This window comes from Manis pentadactyla, chromosome 14 (assembly GCF_030020395.1).
Source record: "Manis pentadactyla isolate mManPen7 chromosome 14, mManPen7.hap1, whole genome shotgun sequence".
Taxonomy (NCBI): Eukaryota; Metazoa; Chordata; class Mammalia; order Pholidota; family Manidae; genus Manis; species Manis pentadactyla.
The window spans coordinates 21,275,359-21,295,229 of record NC_080032.1 but is presented as its reverse complement, the minus strand read 5'-3'; the positions used below and the strand labels follow the sequence as shown (position 1 = coordinate 21,295,229).

At 40.5% G+C, this 19,871-nt stretch overlaps 1 protein-coding gene across 4 annotated transcripts; it reads left to right on the top strand.

Annotated features, from left to right (window-relative positions):
- The first annotated feature begins 1,000 nt into the window (after window positions 1–1,000).
- TRAFD1 (TRAF-type zinc finger domain containing 1) lies at window positions 1,001–19,739 on the top strand. 4 transcript variants are annotated; one of them, XM_036929371.2, is made up of 13 exons: window positions 1,058–1,153; window positions 3,546–3,611; window positions 6,994–7,222; window positions 7,681–7,816; window positions 7,933–7,986; window positions 10,106–10,511; window positions 11,139–11,345; window positions 14,679–14,755; window positions 16,003–16,233; window positions 17,184–17,304; window positions 17,992–18,331; window positions 18,558–18,630; window positions 18,860–19,739. In XM_036929371.2, the coding sequence occupies exons 4-13, from the start codon at window positions 7,784–7,786 to the stop codon at window positions 18,908–18,910; spliced, it is 1,593 nt and encodes a 530-aa protein (XP_036785266.2). In that variant the 5' UTR covers window positions 1,058–1,153; window positions 3,546–3,611; window positions 6,994–7,222; window positions 7,681–7,783; the 3' UTR covers window positions 18,911–19,739. The 4 variants fall into 4 exon arrangements, with proteins under 4 accessions (XP_036785263.2, XP_036785266.2, XP_036785264.2 ...); XM_036929368.2 differs by lacking the exon at window positions 6,994–7,222 and having other exon boundaries at window positions 1,001–1,153; XM_036929369.2 differs by lacking the exons at window positions 1,058–1,153; window positions 6,994–7,222 and adding an exon at window positions 2,441–2,560.
- Window positions 19,740–19,871: the final 132 nt, after the last annotated feature.

Sequence of the window (19,871 nt, the reverse complement as noted above, 5' to 3'; positions counted from 1 at the left end):
AAAAAAGTTAAAGGGCATATAACTTTGAATGATATGTGCTCTGTCTCATTTTTTTAAATTGAAGTATAGTTGATATGCAATATTACATTGGTCTCAGAATGGTATGTTCTCTTTAACATACAAAGTAATGTGCTTAACCTAAATGTGCAGCTTAGTGACTATTTACTAATTAATATATCTGTGTTTACCACTTTGAAGATTGAGTTATAGGACATTTCCAGAACTTAGAAATCTTTCTCATATTCCCTTGCAATCCATATCCTCCAAATGGCATATTATTCTTTTTCTCACCTTAATTTTGCCGATTTTTGAACTTTATACCTTTGAAATCACACATAATATACTGACTGTTTAAATGAAAAAAAATTCTATCCTGATACAAATAAACGCTTTGCAACCTGCTTTTTCTGCTTAGCGCTGTATCATGAACATTTTGCAATTACGATCTGCAATAAAATCATGATTTTAAATTGCTTATAGTAAACAGTATGTTCTTGGTTATATTGAAATACTCTATGTGTATGATTTTTTTTTTTAATTCATGAGGGACGAGAAGTTCAGAGAGTCCATGCAGACATCAAATGGAGAAACTGGGATTCAAATATGCGTCTCGGGTGCTCATTCTTTTACTGCAAAAAGCAAAGTGCTCAAATCTGAAGAGGGCCTTGTAGTGTCTTGCAGAGGATTTTATAATAGCAACAAGAATGAGTAATAAGTATTAATGGCTCATGACGAGTGAACAAATGCTATTCATTACCTTAATATATTAGGCCTTATTAGTAATGTTTACACAGTATTATTCATGCAAATATTACCGGTCTGTGTCAGGGGAGTTGCTGGGCCCAGAACCAGGTCTCCAACTCAGGTCTCTGCCTCTCATCCCAGATGTGCAATGACTGGGTCTTCCAGGGACACGCCCCCGTGGAGCTCTGGAGAGCCAATGGGCGTGCAGAAGGCGGGGCCCTGAGAGCGACAACTGTGCTACCCAGTGGGCCAACACCCAGGTCCGCCTCTGGCCAATGGGCTCGCTCCTTCGCGACGGTTGGAAGTGGTGAGGCGGCTCTGGGGGCTGTTGTTCAGTGCGGGGATTGATTGAGGGGGCTCGGTGTCGGGGTCTAAGCGGGGGTGCTCAACGTCCTTCCTCTAGTCCCAGGTGAGTGTAGCGGCGGCCCGTGCCTGGGGAGCCTCCTGAGACCTCCATTTCGGGCGGAGGAGGCCGGCCTGTCGAGGGGGTAGTAGGTGCGCTTAGGAGCTCTGGGCCGGGGGGTCGCAGAGTCTGGGCGAGTGGGGAGGCCGCTCTTGTCGGAGAACCGCGGTCTCAACAGGCCGGGGGCGCCGCCCTTCCCGGCGTTGGCCCCGGCGTCTGGTGAGCGGGTGTCCGGGCGGAGCTGGGCCCGAGCCTCTAGCTGCCGGCTTGCGGGTCGTGGTGGCCTAGTGTGGCCTCTACAAGTGCGGCCTCTAGCCCAACGGACCCGGGTTCTAGTCTCCCCTCTACACAGCTCTGCGGCCGTAACTGTGTCTCCCAGTGCCAACGCTCCCGCGGTCTCTAAAATGAGGATGATGACTTTCACCTGAGAGGGTTGCGGTCTGGATTGAAAGATTGTCGGCGTAAAGCGTTTAGCAATCAATAAGCGCGCAGGAATTGTTAACTGCTGTTTGCGAAGCTGGCGCCCTCTGCCCTCCGCATCCCCGACGTCTCGGAACTAGCTAGGGGAGGAAGCCTTCCGAAACCGCCTCCCGGGTCCTGACCCTGAGGTGGCAGAGGGTTGTCCCCGAAATCCCGGAGAGGGGCTTCTTTCAGCTTGAAGACTTCCTGGACCAAGGCACTCCGCGCGTTGGCTCACGCACCCCTCACAGTGACCCTTCGAAGTACTGACAGTTGTTAGCGTGAAGAATTTGAGCCTCAGAGAGGCTAAAGCACGCGTCGACCGAGTGGCAGAACCAGAATTTGATCCTCCGAGCGGTTGACTGCGAGGCCCGAGTGCCCTGCACGTCACCTCCAGTCCCCTTGCACTTGCTTTCTCGGAGCCCTGGCCTTGGTTTAGTGGGCCGCGCTAGATTACCCCTAGCAGCTGTGGGAGAGCCCTGAGAAAAGAATCCAGACTTCCCGCTTTTGGAGATGTGATTTATTTTCATAGGTGCTTCCTATTCCTAGTTTACATTTCTTATCAGAGTGGATTTCTTGAATCATGTCACTCCCTAGTTTAAAACCCTTCTGTGGTTTACCTGTGAGCTTGGGATATATAATCCAATATACTTTCTGTCCTACATGATAAAGGCTTCTTAAATCATTTCCCGTTTTCATTTTGCTCCTCCAGATCTACCTTTGCTTTCTCTTTCACTGCCTTTTATGTCCATTCCCTGAGTGGGTTTTTTCCCCACCCCCATCCTCTGTTTTACTTCCTCTTTGCTAGGCTGGCTGGCTCTTGGCACTTAAGGTCTTAGTTTAAATGTTACCTCCTCAGAAAGTTCTACCGTCATCACCCTTTATCTAAAGTAGATTTTCTCCACTTCATCTTCATTTGTTTCTGTATTTTTCCATCAAAATACTCACCTTAAGGTATGTCTTTTTCTTTGCTTATTTTTCTCTATCACTGAATTGATCCTATTAGGTCAGGCACTATATTTCTTTACTTTGTATTCTTAGTGCCAGTCCACAGTGTCTGACACACAGGGCCTTAAATAACATGTTACTTGAATATTTGTTTTGAAAAGTAAGTTTGAAAATGTCAGAATCATTAAAGAGCCCTATTAGGGAGCAGTATTTAAGACTATTTTTGCTTCATGGAAAGGAATAATCTAAAGTAAATATTGGTAGAAAAGTTTCCAGGGCTTTGCTTTCTGCACTGACGTCTTGTTTGAAAAGCAGGGAAAACTTTACAGAGGAGAAATCTGGCAGTCACTAATTCAACTACCTCAAAGTTAACATCATCTGTAATAATAAGACTGTTGACATCATGTGCTTTCTGATATAATGCACTCAGATGGGCACAACATCACTTCTATGGTATTCTTTCCAAAAGTGTATTGATCATGAAAAAACATCAAACGCCAACTGAAGAACATTCTACAAAATAACTAGCCAGTACACTTAACAAGGTTGTGAGAGATGAAGACTGAAGAAATATCAGGTCAAAGAAGGTTAAGGAGAAATAATAACCAAATGTGTTATGTGACCCTGGATCAGATCTTGAACCAGAAAAGGGGTATTATTGTTTGAATGATTTGTGAAATTTGAATAAGATCTATAGATTAGTTACTAGTATTGTACTGGTGTTAGTTTTCTGCATTTTGTAATTTGTGATTATTTATGATGTATTGGGGGAGGAGTATATGGGACTTCTTTGTGCTGTTCCTCCTGCAAGTCAAAGTATTTTAAAATGAAAGTTGAAAATTAGGTAAAACCCAAATGTGTTGGGTGTTAAAGTGCTTTATTAATGCACTGGTTTTATTGACATTTTCTGTGCATTAGACTTTTCTTTTTGTGTTTTGCATGTCATCCTTAAAGCAGAAATGAAATTGAAAGTTCACACTTCTTCCTCTAGTTTTCAGGAAGAGCTAAAGATGGCTGAATTTCTAGATAACCAGGACACTCGACTGTGTGACAACTGGTAAGAAATTAAATCTAAGAAATGTTATGGAATGAAGACAAACTGGCTTCTGTGAAGAGTTGGTTTATTTACTGGCAGGTTAAAAATGAAGCCAGATAACATGTCATGCAAATATGTGGGGCTAAAGCCTTTTTAACAATTTTGAATAAAATTGCCTTTTTAGTAATTTGATAAGATGATTGGTTTAGGTAGTGTAGAGTAGTGACGACAGTGATGGGGTAAAGCTGGATGTCAGGGCTCTGGTTCCTGCCTTAAATTAGCTAATGACTTTTAGCAAGTCACTTGACTGCTTCAGAGCCTCAGTTTTTTGACCTATAAGTAAGGGAATTTATTTTTTGTCTTTCTGAAAAATACATTTAAACATTTATTTAAAAGATACCAAAAATATAATAAAATGTTTGGACTAGATGAATGTTTTTCAAATTGTGTTGCAGGGTTCCCCTAGTGGCTACAGTGGCTATCTTGGGATTGGTTGGGAGCAAGGTTTAGTGAGCTTGGCTCTACTTCTAGGCATGAGAGAGCAGTTCAACCAGAGCAATTCAACTGTTTCTTTTATAAAGGATTTTGCTAAAGGAATGTTCCACTTAAAAATAAAGTCGAAGTCTTCCAGCAGTCCAGCTTAGTCATTGTCATTTCATGATTCTAGAACTATTAGTGAAGACTGGGTGCAGTCTTGAATGTTATGCTTTCTGTTTTAGCGTTTTTAACCCACATGAGTGACACAAAAGAGCAAGAGCAACTTTTTCTTGGAGAAATGAAAGTTAGGAGTGCAGCTAATAAGCAGGTGATCCCTGGTTGGAATTTCTTGAGAATTTGGTATTTCAGTGATATGCAAGTGCTTTTACAGAAAGCCAAAGAAAAAAGCAGAGCAGAACTGTCTGTGCTGTGTTTACCTTACCAAATTGCAGAAGAAAAAGAGATGTTAAATAAGGAAATAGTTTGGTGTAGATTGGTGAAAGGTTCAGGTCAGGTAACAGTTTTCCTTTTTTCATTAAGGCCTTTTTCTTTCTGCTCAGCCTTTTGACAGATTTAGGATATAATCAGAGCACATGCTGGTCACAATATGCCTTCCCAGCTTGGAATGAAGATTTCATTCCTGTGAGGGTGTCTTGATGCTTGGGTGTCTTTTCCTACCATGCCACTATAACTTTCTGCCATTTTAAAAACTATGTTAGCTTTATTTGGGTTTTATATGTACTCTTACTGATACAAAGTAATCAATGATACAAATAATCACAATAAAACATTACTGTGGGTTTTATAAGAAATGGTTTTACTGGCTTTGGCATCAGTTAAGCTATTCTTGTTTTATTAGTCTACTCCAATTTGAAGGAATCTCAAGCCTAGGACAATATATAAATAATGACACTAAGGGAGTTTAAAAAAGCGTTAAGTTGATGGAAAGCTAATGAAAACAAGGTTATTCAAAGCCAAAGCAATTTAAAGAAAAAGCAGATTAGTATGGAAGGCTTTCTAAGCCAGCACAGATCTCCCAGCTAGTAACCCTATTTAAATTCCAGGTTATACAGTTTTATCTTTACAACCATATTCCCATTTTTCCTAAGACAAGTTAAGGTATTCTTCAAACTATGAACTGTGAGTAGACCCACTGGCCAATGAAAATAATAGTTTGTTGTGATTGAAGGTTGTTTTTTTTTTAATTTTTTTGAAGGTGTTTTTGCATATTCTTTTCTTACAGAATATTCTGTGGGGGGAGAGTGCAGTTCTAGAAAACAGAAGCTTTAATGTTAAAGCCTTCGACTTTATTTTACTAAATAATTAATTTCTGGCATGTTGTGCTCAGCATTTGGAAGACTACTGGGAACTTTTCTGGTAACCTTGGTTTGCCTTTCAGTCATTTCTGTTTAAGATGAAATTTCATCTTTAACTTGCAGTCAGACCTTCCTTGGGACTTGTAGTAATTTTATCTGGATATGGAATTGTGTTCTCATTATCTCTTCATTTTATTATCTCTAGGTAGCTAGCAAGTATATTGGTGTTTTGTTCAGTTGGAAAGTTTGGTGGGACTATCTTGGCAGTTAAAATTAAAACAAAGCTAGTCAACTGTTTCATGTAATTGTTGTAAATAGCTTTTATCTTTTTCTTTCAGTGGTTTCTTTCCCAAGACGTGAAAATGTTTAATAGTAAATGCTCTGTGGTCTTACCTGACAGCTGCTTTTGATTTTTGCTGCTTCATGTTACAATTATGTGGGGGTTAATATTTTTTGTTTTAATTCTAAAATTTTAGTGGCCTTGTGTATGTAAAATGCTTTATATCAATAGGTTATCCTGAATAGCCCTATAAAATAATAAATCCAGACATTTTTTCTTGATTTTCTTTGCTGTTAAGATTGCTGTCAAAACTATGAAGAACCCAGAATCTCAGCACCCTAAGCAGTAATTACTGCCATTAATTTTTTTGTGGCATTTACATACATACAATTTACAGTCATGCTAGATCTCTGCTTCTTTCACTTTATAGGTGTACCATACTTGACTTAGCTGTTCACTTACTATTTAAATATTTTTAACGATTTTCAATTTTTTACCATTTTATGACACTAATGAAAATCTTCATAACCCTAAGAGTGGGATTACTGGGTTAAAGAACATATAGGTTTATGGTCCTAGAGACTCATTTTCAGGCTATTTTTACACAGTTCACACCAGCACTGGTAATATATTAGAGTATTAGTTTGACCCATCTTTAATAGTGGGATTTGCTGATTTTAATTTTTGTTAGTAAGTTTAGATGATAACTTTGGTTTATAGCTCCCTCCACTGTATATTTTAATATTCTACACTTCTAAAATTTTAAACTGAATTTTTAAAATTGATATACAATTTTATATTAGGTTCAAAAAATGAATTAACTTAAAACCAGTGGTTTCTTTAGAAAGCTAGGAATTTCAGAGAAAGAAGGGAAGTTAAATTCATCAAGACATTGGTAATTTTGCTCTTTATCCATTTGAGATAGTTGATTGTTTGTGTCATAATTCCATATCTATATAAAACTAAACAAAAGCCCCAAGGAAGTTCTGATCACAGTTGATTCCTCTACTGTGTCACCTTCTAGTTTTGCTATGAGAGCTGCCTTAATAGTTCCACCATTGGATGAAAATGAATTTACATTAATTTGGTGTATTGGTCTTTCAGACTGGGAGATGAACATCACTCATCTAACTTGGAAAGATTTCTTAGACTGTGTATGAAGATTAGAACCATATAATAAAGCTATCTACAAACTTAGATAGTAAAAGTAAGGCCTTTGGATACCATGTGCTTTCAGTTTGAGTGTGTATACACTCCTGTTAAATTTAAATGGTTTTATGCTTTCACTTAAGATTGTCATTTTTTCCTCCCTTCTCTGTAACTTTGATAGGATTTTTGATTGGATTCCTTAAACTAAAGGAGAATGGCAAAAAGTGAGTGAGGAGACAGGATTGGGAGAAAAGGTTCAGGATTTCATTTTTACGCAGTTCTGCAATGAAGTTTATACCAACCCAGTCAGAGAACATGTTCCCAACAAGCATCCAGGCTACAGGGCTTTGAAAGGCATGGAGGACATAAAGGAGGCAGTTTCCCTTTCTCTGCTGACTATCCCAAAGCTGGTATCTGTTCTTTTTGCTCTAACTTTTAGTGGAATAAAATCCAGTGAGTGGAACAAAATTTAGTGGAAGAAAATCTAGTGAGATTAAATAAATGGTAGACTGTTTTTTATAATCCAGGAGTTTATCATTGTACTTTGGGGCATGGATGGTTTTGGAAAAGCATAACTCAGCTCTCTTGGCGTCTGACTTCATGTCGATGATGATGGTCAGCTCTGAGAGAGAGGCTGAGCTTATAGAGATAGTGCATAGCACTGATAACTTGAGTGTTGCACAGAAGATTCAAAACCTGACTTCAGAATTAATTCTTGAAAAGCAAGGGTATTACCAATCATAAGAGCTTATAGATATTCACTAAGAAATATGGAGACTAAAGGTTGGGCAGGATAGGTTTCCATGTGATAACACTATGCATACATCAGTCAGTAATGCTCGCCTTTTTCATTGATCTATTTCTGTAGCAAAAAAGAAATTCCTGTGTTTAACTTTACCATCCATGAGATCCACTGTCAAAGGAACATTGGTGTGTGTCCTATCTGCAAGGAACCATTTCCCAAATCTGACATGAAGACTCACGTGTCTACTGAGCACTGTCAGGTGAATCACCAAGTACTCAAATGTTCATAAATGTATTATTATATTATACTTGCTGTTGTGCAATAGCAAGTGAGCATGTTGTCACAAAGCCAATTTGTTGATTCTTCTTACCCTAGGTGACCTGCAAATGTAACAAGAAGTTGGAGAAGAGACAGTTAAAGAATCATGAGGTTAGTTTGCTACACTATGAAGGGAGTGAGTTACCTTGGGGCCAGTCCTGCTGAGATTATAGAGCCACCTGCAGAGCAGGCCAGTCTAGTCTGGTTGAGTCTTTGCTGCATCTTAAAGCCTGTTTGAGGGACTCTTCTGCCAGATTCCACCGCATGGCTATTGTGCTCCATGCTCAGGCCTCAAAGACTTTCCCTTTGGAACTGAGTCTATCAGTTATGCTGTGGTTTGGCTATTGGCAGTCTCACTGAGTGCCAGGCCAAGCCTGGGGTTGCTGTATGGTACAACCTCTTAGTACACAGCCAGCCTTACATCTTGTGATTTTATTTTGACTTCTTGATTACTTGGAAAACATGCTGTTTACACCTAAAGAAATTCCTCAGCATTTGATGAGAGAAACATAGTATCATTTGGTCCTTAGTTGAGATAAAACTGGCTATAGTTGAATGAGCATATATTTTTTTTGGATAAGCATACTAATTTACCAGTTTAAAAATCCCAACAACTGTTTAGTTGGTAGTCACACAGGAGTGTTCATATGTAAAAGCTTACCAAGATTTGTACTTGTGCTTTTCATTCTATATACTGAAAAAAACAAATTGTTTATGATTTTAAAAGGTAATTCATATTCAATGTAGAAAATTTGGCAAATATGAAAAGATAAGAACCACTCATAACTCCACAGCTCAGACATAAATGTCTGATAAATACTTTGGCACTCTACTTTCACTATTTTTTCTAAGCATTTGATCTGTTTTATTAGGTCTTACCAGCAAGGGGGGTTATGATTGAGGTCACATTAATAATAATAATGAGTATTTCTTTGGTTCTAATATCTACCTGTTGCATAAAACAATCTCCAGTCAACTGCCCTCTCTTCTAGATTCCCTTCCCCTTCGTCTAGCTTCTATTTCTGGGAGTCATGGTGATTATAAAGGTACAAGTGCAAAGTACTTCCTAACATTCTTGCAAGTCAGACTATGACAGCTGTAGACCAGAGATTAACTCGAGTTTTAAAAATTCTCTTTAAAAGAAATATACTTTTTTTGCTCTTTTGGTGGGTTACTAGTACCTTTTAGGGTTGTTAACAAAGTACTTACTATATTATCTGGTATGTGCCAGCAGTTATTTGCTCTTTTGCTGTTGAGTAACTTAAATCAGTGTCATTTTTCTAATAAAACTAAAAAAAAAAAATACAAAACTTTCTGAATTGGTTTTATAGCCACATGGTACATAAATTTAAAGCTATGAAAGCATATATGTAAAAGTTACGTCTCTTCCACCTGTTCCCAAACCCTCTTTATCAGTGTCTTGTGATTTCTACAAGATATATTCCATGCATATACAATGTCTGAAGTGTTTAAAGTAGCATTTAGAATAGAACTTGGGTTTAATTTGGATGAAAAGACATTTTTGCTCTTTGACACAGTGGTTGTAAATTATTTAAACATTTGAAATGATGTTGCATTAAAGTTCTGAAGTTAAGTTCTCAAATTTTGGAATGTACATATCATAGTAATATATTCCTTTATATCTTTTTAAGTTTTGAGTATATTTTAGTGACAGGTCAACTTAAGTATAAAAGTTTTGTCTTTCATCTGCAGAATACATTGATACTCTTGGGGTTGTCTTCATTGGTGACTCCTGCATTATTTGATGAATTTAAAGCCAGTGCTATATACATATGCAGAGATTAGAAAAATCAGTGTCTTTCTAAACGGCAGTCTCTTCCTCATTACCAGTTACATATGACAAATCAGAAATATAGAGGGAAATTGGACTGGTAGACCTTTGACAAACGTATCTGAATTGCTATGCTTTTACTATTTGCTCCTGGGCTTCTTTCGCTGATTTTAGATTACTTTGTAATGTGTGCACAAAATGAATGATGGGGTAGTTGAGTAAATAGATACTTCCTAAAAGTTTCCTTTCTTCCTTGTAGAACCTGGTGGCAGGAACAAAGAGAGAAACTGTGACTCTTAAATGCATAGAGAAGTGTGACAGTGAAGCTAGGGCTGGAAGAGAATACTGAAGTAAATACTTTGTGCTTTCCTGGTCATGTACTAAATCAGGACTTCCCTTAGATCCACATACTAACTGCTCTATTACTCTGTGTTGTAGGAGACTGAGTGTCCTCTACGGCTTGCTCTTTGCCAGCACTGTGATTTGGAACTTTCTGTTCTCAAACTGAAGGACCATGAAGATTACTGTGGTGCCCGGACAGAGTTATGTGGCAATTGTGGGCGCAATGTCTTGGTGAAAGATCTGAAGGCTCACCCTGAAGTTTGTGGGAGAGATGGAGAGGAAAAGAGAGATGAGGTTGCCATGTCTTCTAATGCGTATGATGAGTCTTGGGGGCAAGACGGAATCTGGATTGCATCCCAACTTCTCAGACAAATTGAGGCTCTGGACCCACCTATGAGGCTACCCCGGAGGTCCCTGAGAGCCTTTGAATCAGACCTTTTCCATAGTAGGACGAACAACCAAAGGAACATACCAGCTCAGTTTCCAATCCAGAATAATCTATGTGAGTTATGTTTGGGATTAGAAAATTGGAATGGTATGAAAAGCTCAGGGTGAATGGAAGTAGGGCTTTGGGGCCAAACAGATCTTAATTTTAGAAACCTGACTAGCTAGGTAACATTAGGAAGAATACCTAACTTTCCTATTGATGGAATAACAGAACCTCTTTGCTGATGGATTATTAATGGATCACAGTTAGGGTTGATGATGATTATGATGATGATGACAGTACTATTAATAGCTAACATTTATAGAGTACACCCGCTATGCTTCAGGCATTTGCATAGTGCTTTACATATATTGACTCATTTAGTTCTCACAACAGTCTATGAGGGAAGGTAAATGGTAGAGCTGGGATTTGAGTTCAGGCAATGTGACCCCATGCTTTAAATCATTCTGCTGTAATACAGAAAACATAGTTATAGCTCAGTAATATTGCTTATTAACTAAAAAATGAGAATGATAAAGGAGCCTTTTATCATGGCTGACTTAATATTTAGAGTCCTATGAGAAAGAGAGGGCTGGGCCTTCTTTGTTTTTCCATAGACACCTGTATACCTTGAATATTTAGCAGGCATGGACTTGAGCATATCTGTAATTTATCTTAAACACTGGTTTTTTCTTCTTCCAGTGGAAGAACAAGAAAGGCAGGAAAGGAATAGAAGCCGACAGCCTCCCAAAGAGGGTGGAGAAGACAGTGCAAATTTGGACTTCATGTTGGCCTTAAGTCTGCAGAATGAAAGCCAGGCTCCCAGTGTGGCAGAGCAGGAGTTCTGGAAGGCCGTTTGTGAGGCAGACCAGTCCCATGAAGTTCCCAGTGCTCCGAATGACATAAAGGGTAAGTTTGTTTATTTTGTACTAGTCTCTGTCTCTACAGTTTTTTGTGGGTTTTTTTTGTCTTTATATATACAATTCATATAAAACTCAGTTTTTCGTGAGATAAAATTTACCTTTTTTTTGGTTTGCTTTTCCCAACTTTTTATTTTTAAAAATTGTCAGAATAGTACAGTGGCTATCTATATACCCCTTGTCTACATTCATCAATTATAGTATTTTCCATTTATCTACATTCATCTATTATTTCCCCCCTGCACCATTTGAGAGTAAGTTGTGGGTATAACATTTTATCCCTATTTCAGCATGTATTTCTTAAGAACAAGGGCATTCTCCTATGTAAACAATACAAATAACACTCTTAGGAAATTTAGCTTAAGTTCCCTATTTGTGTAATCCTTTAGAGAGTTTTTATTTTGTTTTCAAATCCAGGATTATGCATTGCTTTTAGTTCTTTTTAGTTTACCCTCTTTTTTTTTTCCCTTCATTTAGGATATTGGCACTTTAGAAGAGTCCAGGCTAGTTGTTCTGCAGAATATTTCTTTCTCAATTTATATTTGTCTAATTGTTTTTCCCTGTTTAGATTTAGCTTACAGTTTTGGCAGAATGCCACATTGGTGATGCTGTGTCCCTCTCAGTGTGTCAATTTGTCATATATTAGCTTTTTCCCTTTAAAATAACTAGATGCAAGATGTTATTTTGAGATTGCTGGGGAATAGGATATTCAGTCTTTTATCCAGCAGTTTTAGCATTCATTGATACTTCTGGACTGAATCAAGTATTACTTTGGCAGTTGTGTAAAATGGAGATTTTTTTCTCTGTCTATCTTTTGTTTTATATTTATTAGTTGACATTATTCTATAAAGCACTTCACTTCCCTCTACTCCCCTATTTAAAAACAATTCTTTTCTTTAATATTATTGGGCCCCTGGATTAAAACTCAGTTTTAAAAATAAAAGTGAGATTATGAGCAGTGGACCACTTTTGAGTCTCTTGTTCAGAGAATGATATGTTTGAGAGATGCATGTCATATTTAAAAAGCTCAAGTTGTTGTAAGAGATTTAAGGGATCTGAAAAGTAAGCAGCTCTCAGATGTGATTTTTCTTCAACTTGAGCTTTTAAAATATGACATGCGTCTCTCAAACATATTAATCTCTTCGGAAAATGCCCTAGTCCCAGAGAAAGTGTTTTCCAAACTCTGAGCCACATCCTTTAATGTGAGCCTCCTTGTCAACCTTCAGACTTGACTTTCATCAGAGCATTTAGGTTGGTGCTGAAGAAGGTAAAATTACAGTAGCCCAGAGTGACAGGTGGAGACTCCAGAGTCAGTGTTGTTTCCTTTATTTTCTCCTGGGTCGTTTCTTGGATTGCTTTACTGACAGCTTGCTTGCTTGTTTCATTCCATTTCTCCTCCCTGGTGGTTTGGAATTTATATTCTGCGTATCTGTTCTTGTAGTAGTTATCCAACATGTTTCTTTAACTTTATAAAGACTAAATTTAATTAGCCTCATCACACTTCTCCGAATTTATACAATATCTTTAGAATTTGGATCATCCCTTTAAGACTTGATGTTAGTGTTCTCTCTTGGTATTTGTTTTATATACTCGCTATATTCATCATTTATTATGTTTATGATTTTCTTTGCTCACCCATTCTTCCTTGTTCTGAGAGTTTCTTTCTAGGATAAGTTTCTTCCTGAGGTATATTCTTTAGAAAGTCTATTGAAAGTGTCCATTGATTGTAAATTCTCTATTTTGGTTTGTCTGAAAATATCTTTATTTGTCTCCAGGTTTGATAGTTTCTCTGGTCATACAATTCTAGATTGCCAATTATTTTGTCTTAGTTCTTTGAAGATATATTGTTTCTTGGGTTCTTTGTTTGTAGAGAAGTCAGGTCTGTTAGTGTTTATTATTTCTCTGTAGGTAGTGTCTTTTCTGTCTGACTGACTTTAAAATCTTTTTGTCTTTGGTGTTCTACAGTTTAGTGGTGATTTCTTTGGCTTTAAATTTTGGGATTTGCTGGCCTTCCTGATTCATAAATTTAGTATTTTTCATCTATATGGAAATTGTCATCTGTATTTCTTTGATTATTGCCTGTCTCCCATTCTCTGTAGTCTCTCCTTCGTTTCTGTTTACATGTGTTGGACTCTATCCTCATGTTCTTAACTTATATTTTCCTTTTTTTTTTTGTCTTCTGTGCTGCATTCTAGGTAATTTCTAATCTGTCTTTCTAATCTTTTTAATATGTCTATTGAGGTTTCATTTCAGTGACTGTACTTTTCATTTGTTCTATTTTTCTGTTTAATTTTCTTCAGTGTGCCTCAGCACTTTTTAAGTAATGTCTTGTATGGGAGGTATTCCTTTTCCAATTTCCTTTTTAACATACCTTTAAACATGTTAAATACATTTTTCTATTGTAACTGAAAATGTCTCTAAAATCTGTTTTTTGCTCTGTGTTGTTTTTGCCAGCTCTTACTCGTGGCGGCTGGCTGCTTCCCTCTGTGTGCGTGTGTGTTCTGGTGTATTCTTCTGAGAGTATTCATATATGCTTCTAGCAGGTGCCTAGGGATGCTACTAACTAGGGCAAGTTTAAATTGAAATTTTGGCTTGGGTTTTTAAAAATCATAAATGTGATTTGATGTAAAAACATAAAATGTAGATTCTGAACTCAAATCCATGTACAGGCCAAACTCTGGTTACTCTTCTTTAGTAGAGACTTTTCTCTCTTCTGCCCAGAGCCAAAACCTAGTAAGGCAAGTTTCCTTACCTCCTTTCCTTGTTCACCTTCCATTTGTTCAGCAGTCTTATAGAGGCTGTTTTGTTTTGGGGATCCTTAGTTTAAAATTGTTCTTATTTATTTACTCCCTTATGTTACTTTTATGCAGCATTTTGGAATTTTGTACTGGGAGGGTTTTTTCAGGATATTTGTCTGCCAGCCATATATGAGCCTCAATTTCTTCATCTGTAAAATGAAGATAATGTAGGATCTACTTCGTAAGTTTTTCCTAAGGATTGAAGTAATGTACAGAAGGCCCTTAGACTAGTGCCTAGGGTAATTACACATTTAAATTTCTTCCTTAATCAGAGTAGTGGGTAAGCTGCTACTTTACTGCTACTCAGGAAATGGTAATAAGTAAATCTGTTTTTCCATAGTGGAATATTTTTAGGGTTCATCTCTTAGATGGTTTCCACTGAGGATTTATAGGCCCACGAATTGCTACATCTAAGAAATGTCAAAGGATATCACACTTTTATATAAAACCCCACAAAGGGGATAATAGGTGGAATCAAGCTTGTTCTGTTCATTCTAAGTCTGACTATGTGGCCTGATACCTAGGTGCTGCTGGCAAGACCATGTTGCCTTGTGAATTTTGTGAGGAACTCTTTCCAGAGGAGCTGCTGATTGACCATCAGGTGTGTTGTGAATTACTAGAGGGCTTTAGTAGGAATGCGTGTGGGCTCTAGTTGGTGTTATAGGCCACGTGAAGGTCTTCAGTAAGCCATTTAATACTGCTCCTGTGGTAGGAGCAGCAGCTGTGCTTTACCATGGTGTAGCTGACCGTAGGAGTATGAGAACTCAGCCTGGTTCCCTCTTCAATAAAGTAATGCTCATTCCACCAGGCCCAGTCACTCGCTCCATACTGCGGAGAGTAGGATGCATCTCTGCTGACCATCTTGTAATCTGGTCTTATCTCATGCCACATTTTGATGTATTGGAGTCATACTGAAGTCCTTGCAGTTCCCTGGAAGGGTTTGAGGTCTTTTTGTACTTTTTCTGCCTGCAAGGTGTGTGGCCTTCCACCCCTGCCTCCTCAACATACCCAGCAACATACAGACCCCTTACTCATAGACGTGGTTCAGACATGACTGTCAGGAAATCATCCTGAGGGATACTCTGGAGGCTCGGTCAGAGTTCCCATCTGTGCACTTCCGGAAGGTCCTGTGTCCACTTCTCTTTTAGCCTATCACTTGGTGATGTGGTTTCCTGATCCCCTTTTGGCTGCAATTCTAGGCTGAGTTCCTTGAGGACAGGTTCTAGGTTTTCCTACTTTCCAAATTTCTCTCAGTACCTGGTGTATGAATGGTGTCAGAAATTTTTTGAATGATTGAAAGTTCTTGAGCCATTTAGGGATGATTAGAGAATACTTTTTGTGTTCAAGGATTCCTGGTGGAGGGACTACTTTTTCCCTTAACACCCAGTTGCTCTTTATGATTTGGTTTGTCCTACTCTGGCATTTCCGTAACTATTAAGTAGTCTCTGTGCTCTGGTAGAACATACATTCCCCCATAAGTGGAACAGTGCAGTATTTGAGTACATCTCGTTTTTGGTTTGGGAGCAGCATAAGAAAATCCATTAACAGAAATAATAATAATCTCGGCCTCTCTTACTGTATGGTTCTGGGAAGAATATTGAATCTTTCAAATTAAAAAAATAATAATCACGTGAACATAGTGAAAAAACCCCAAAAACAAAAACCACACACAGAGAAATGTTTAATATAAAAGGAAAATGGCTGTTTCATCTGTGATCCCCTGATCCTTTTTAGTACCTCTCCCCACTATTACGTATTATTAAAATTTGTGACTTCAAGAGAATGCTTTAGAAATGCAGTCTTTTCCTTAACCTCTGCTTTTTTTTTAACCTATGTTTTTTGAGGCAGACAAGCTGTAACTCTTCATGTGCCTTACCTTCACTTCGTATGGGCAGCACTTCCCCCAAAGGGGTGGAGGACCCTGATGTCGTCTTCCAGAAGTTTCTGCAGCAGGCTGCGAGTCACCAGTTAGACTCTTTGATGGGCCTGAGCAGTTCACCCCCTGTGGAGGGCGGCATCATCATCCCATGTGAATTCTGTGGGGTACAGCTAGAAGAGGAAGTATTCTTCCATCACCAGGTGAGAGTCCCTGAAGGACCTGCCCACCTCACCCCTGCCGACCCTCTGCACAGCCCTGAGGCTTTCCGAGCTGGGAACACTCCTTTGGCCTTTGCGCCTGCCCTGGCTACTGGCCGTGCCCTGTTTTGTGAGCTGTCTGAGGTATAGTACCCGAGGCCTTCAGACTTTCTCTGCCTCTATCAACTGAAACTGCCGTGCCTCTAGCTGCGGGCCAAGGAGACAGGACTCCATTTAAGCAGGTGTGGAGGACCGGCCAGAAGGGTTTAGGTGAGGCTTTCCCTGAGGCCACTGACACATTCTACTTTCGGCCAGGCTTTTGGGTCTGGTTCTTGCACTGCCCTCATGGTACACTTTGGAGAGGTCCTGTCCCTTCACTGGGGATATATCTATAAATGAAGGAGTTAGACTAGACAGTATGAAGCCCCTTTTCACCTTTTACATCCTAGGATTCCAGTCTGTTAGTGGAAAACATATTTCCTGCACAGTCCTGTTTGTAATGGGGAGCTAACTGCAGTTATCTTCAGGGTTGTTTCTGTAGTTGATGCCGTATAGCTGTTGCTAAAAGACCACACATTCCATTTCTGTAATAAACACTTTTGCTTTTGGATGAAGCAGTAGGTAAGTAACTGCTTGTTTCCTCCTAGGGGAGGTTGTAAAATAAACAACCATGCAGAAACTCTGTAGTCTAAGTGTAGACATATTTTTCTGGACTCCCAAGACCAGCCCGCCCTTCATCCCTGCACACATCAGACAGTGCTTCTGTCAGTGCCTTGGGTGCTGATGGGCATGATCCCTCCATTCCAAATGTGCTCTTAGTCCCAGGCCCTTCCGCTCAGTGGTTGTGAGTCCACCTCCCAAAGGTGTTCACCCAACCTGCTGTTTCTTCGTTTCTTCCCACTGCTTCCTCTCCTAGGAATGACTCAGGTACTAATTCTGTTTTTTCTTGTTAGAACCAGTGTGACCAACGCCCAGCCACAGCAAACAATCGTGTGATGGAGGGGATGCCTAAACAGGATTTCCAGCCTCAAGAGATCTCACCAGAGCTGCCCAAGAGGCGTGTCAGACACCAGGGTATTAGCCAGGGCTGAGCCAAGGTCGAAGGTCTGCTGCTGGCTCAGGCCTGCTCACCACTTCTCACCTGCTACTCTAACGTGGGGGTTACCCGAATCCCAAATCACCAAGCCCAGTAGGATCACCCTGGAGACTCCCTTGAGACTAATTGTGGTTCTGTGTTAGACTGAGCTGTCTCAAGTATAGGTTTATGGGGTGGTGGCTTTGGGGACAGCCAGGAGACATGCTTGTCAGTGCTTGTTCTGCTTTGGGTTTCTTGTCTATGTGCTTAGTGGATTATTTGGAAATAATTTTCAGAATTTACTGGAGCAGCCCTAAGCCACTGCTTCTAGTTGAAATATGCTTAGAGTACTCGAACTTATTAGTACTATTATTTAAGAGCCTTATGACTAGGCAACTAAACTGTTTTTGAAACCCAGCTACTACAAAGCCAGTTGGAAATTATTTTTCAAGGTTGTCTTGCATACCATTGTTGAAGTTAGGAAGCTGTACTTGAGGACTCAGGGAATAAAGTGTACAGTGTGGACAAAGTGTTCCCAACCCTGGCCTGGATGTGGGTTTCAGGCAGCCTTTAGGGGTGAGGCATTTTGTCTTCTATCTAGAATGTTTTTGTTCCTGCCCTGAATCGAGCACTAATTTTAAGAGAGCGGACTTTTCCCTAAAGCTTTTGCTCTTTCCTCTTCTCAGGAGCCCTGTCTTCTGGTTGCATGGATGATACCAAGCAAGAAACAGCCAAAGGGCCCACCTACCCTCTTCCCCCAAGCAGATCCATTAACAATATGATGGCTGCCTATAACCGAGTGCCAGCGTCCACACCAGGCCCCAGGCCTGGGTGCCAGCCCAGCCCTCCTCGTGTACTGAAGCTCAACAACTTAGACAGCCAGGACATCCGGGGGAGGAATCAAAACAGCCTTAATGGGGCCCTGGCCACCGGGCATGTTTCAGTGATTCACCCCGTTCGAAATCTCTACCCAGAAAACCTTGTGCCCTCTTTCCCCTGTGGGCCTTCAGGGAGATACGGAGTGAGGTAGGAATCAGCCTGGGAGTGGAGCTTCAGGCAGCTCGGGAGAACAGGGGAGTGGACATTGCTTCAGTTGTGGCCAGATTCCAAAATGTTGTTATCTGTGGGGTTTTGTGGTTCGGTTGTTTTGTCTGCTAATAGAGAGTTGCTTTTGTCTGGTTCTAGCTATTTCTGTTTTTGACTTTCCCTCAGGGGCATCTCATGAACTAATTTCTAATCCTTTTCTTTTCAGTGGTAGGAGTGAAGGAGGCAGGAACCCCCGGGTCACCCCCACGACTACCAGCTACCGCAACAGAACTGCAAAGGTAGCTGGGGATGCAGCCCGTAATGCCCTGGGGACTCAGCCGGCGGGGCTGGTGTGAATCGGGAGGTCAGAGAAGGAGCTGGGCATCAGGCCCACTGTGGCTCAAGGGCTATTCTATTGGCTTTTGATGAGGAAGTTTCTATAGAAGCTTGATGTTTTCTGGTATCTGGAGGAGGGATACTGCCTTTTCACTTCTTCATGAACTGTGCTTGTGTTTTGTTCTTCAACAGGCAAAACCCCCCAAGCAGCAGGGCACTGGGGATGCGGCGCAGGAGGAGTGACGGTGTCTGCAGAGCTCCCGCACGCGCTGTCTCCCCGCCCGGCAGCCGTCCCCACACGCAGGCCTGCCTCTCGGGCTTTGTGGGCAGGGGAAATTTTATGGATTTTATCTTTTTCTAGGTTATGGCCATTTTGTGTCTTTTGAGATTGTGCTGTGGGAGTTTGGGGTTTTGAGGGAGGGTTAGCAGGGAGGCTGGCGAGAAATGTTTCAGTTTTAGCTGTTGCCTTTTGGCAGCACAGAAATACACGTGTGGTCTCCACCTGCCAGGGCTCTCCACCTTTTGATATTCTGTCACCGCTGCTTCTTGGTGCTGTGTGGTCCTGGTGGCAAGAGGAGAGGGTTTTAGAAACCTGGTACTTTCCGGTGAGCTGATTCTCTTCCCTGCAGGGGCCTAAATTTGGGAACTTTTAGGTAACTTCCTGTGTACTGCCCTTTCCACTGGAGAATTTGGGCCTCTGGTATGTGTGGAGGAGCTGTAGTAAAGTGTCCAGGCTGATTTCAATATGTGTTAAGAACAAGGCTTTTGGAGATGAGTCGACTTGGGGCTTTGTTTTTTTACTCTGCTTCTTTGGCATTGGCCTCGCTGCCTTCTGTTCCTGGTGGGGAGCCCAGCTCCTTCGTCTTCAGCTGCTTCCCGATGGAGGTGGTCAGGGGCTCCCTGTCCCTGCCGGGGCCATGCTGGACTCTGCCCTGAGCAGGACTGGGGCTCAAGTGCCATGGCTTGCTCTGAAAACCAAGTATCAGAGCCTCTTTTCACCCCCGTTTTATTTTACTATTATTATAATTATTAACATCCTTGTAATAGAAATAAAGTTTGTACTTGGAGTTCACCTGAGTCTTGTTTCCTTCTCCTGGGCCCTCTGTGGAGACCTCAGGGAGGCCAGAGTGGGCTGGAATCAGCTCTGAGATACAAGGGAGGATGAGCAGGATGAGGCATTTTTTGTGCTTCTGGGAACCCTAGC

Excerpts from the sequence above, each read along its gene's own strand:
- TRAFD1 (XM_036929368.2), top strand. The coding sequence starts at position 3,565 with ATGGCTGAATTTCTAGATAACCAGGACACTCGACTGTGTGACAACTG. Across the intron at positions 10,512-11,138 it reads TCCAATCCAGAATAATCTAT|TGGAAGAACAAGAAAGGCAG; the intron begins GTGAGTTATGTT and ends TTCTTCTTCCAG. Across the intron at positions 17,305-17,991 it reads GAGGCGTGTCAGACACCAGG|GAGCCCTGTCTTCTGGTTGC; the intron begins GTATTAGCCAGG and ends TCCTCTTCTCAG.